The following is a 1,074-nucleotide window of genomic DNA, read 5'->3' on the forward strand; positions in this document are numbered from 1 at the left end:
AAATAAAAATAAAATAAAATAAAATAAAATACAGAATAGCGTTGTGCAGCATAGAGTTCCATGGATGAAAAAAAAGCAAAAAGATGGCGGCCTCCAAAAAACCACAAAAAGCGGCAGCACCAGCCAACGCCTGCATGCATGCACACAATAAATATTTATTTTATTTTTTTTTTTATTTTTTTTTGTTTTTTTGTACAAAAAGGAGACAAAAAGGAGACAAAAAAAGGAGACAGAAAAGGAGACAAAAGAAAAAGGAGACAGCAAGCGAACGGAAAGCAAAATAAAGGGGAGACAGCAGCAGCAATACATTCTGCAGCATCAGCAGCAGCAGCAGCACCAGCACCAGCAGCAGCAGCAGCAGCACCAGCACCAGCAGCAGCAGCAGCACCAGCAGCAGCACCAGCAGCACCAGCACCAACACCAGCACCAGCACCAGCACCAGCATCAGCAGCACCAGCAGCAGCAGCACCACCAGCAGCAGCACCAGCAGCAGCAGCAGCAGCATCAAGAAGAAGAAGTTGTGTATACACCTGAGAATTAGAGTTAAAAAGAGAAGTTATAAAAATAAACATTTCGACTGTCTCCGCACCAACAGCAGCAAAAACACCATGGGGCTGCAGCAGCAAACGATTACGATTCTTAAAAGGACGAAAATATAAACACCTCCTGCTGCTGCTGCTGCTGCTGCTGCTGCTGCTGCTGCTGCTGCTGCTGCTGCTGCTGGTGATGGTCCTGCTGCTGCTGCTGGGATCTGAAACCGGATTGGGCTCTGAATGGAGCTCCCTTTGCTGCTGCTGCTGCTGCTGCTGCAGCAGCAGCTGCTGCTGCTGCTGCTGCTGCTGCTGCTGCGGCTGCTCCAGCTGCAGCACATCCGTCCGCCAGGTGGGGGGCATGCAGGCGCAGTATTCGAGTTGCTGCACCAGCAGCGGCAGCTGCAGCAACAAACCATAAACCCTAAACCCTAAACCCTAAACCCTAAAGCCCCCGCTCTCGATGAATTCAATCTAAACCCTAAACCCTAAACCCTAAACCCTAAACCCTAAACCCTAAACCCTAACCTTGGGTACAAGGTGT

The 1,074-nt window shown here is 49.1% G+C and overlaps 1 protein-coding gene across 1 annotated transcript in view; it reads right to left on the bottom strand.

Annotated features, from left to right (window-relative positions):
• Positions 1-639: 639 nt before the first annotated feature.
• Positions 640-1,074, bottom strand: part of EMH_0069140 (uncharacterized protein) — a gene marked incomplete at both ends in the record, with an annotated part of 5,251 nt that continues 4,816 nt past the window's right edge. The window contains one exon of the mRNA XM_013498834.1: positions 640-954. Within this exon, the coding sequence (XP_013354288.1) occupies positions 640-954 (315 nt within the window). The remainder of the gene's footprint in view (positions 955-1,074) is intronic.

This window comes from Eimeria mitis, genomic scaffold, assembly GCF_000499745.2.
Source record: "Eimeria mitis Houghton genomic scaffold, Emh_scaff3745, whole genome shotgun sequence".
NCBI classification, from domain to species: Eukaryota; Apicomplexa; class Conoidasida; order Eucoccidiorida; family Eimeriidae; genus Eimeria; species Eimeria mitis.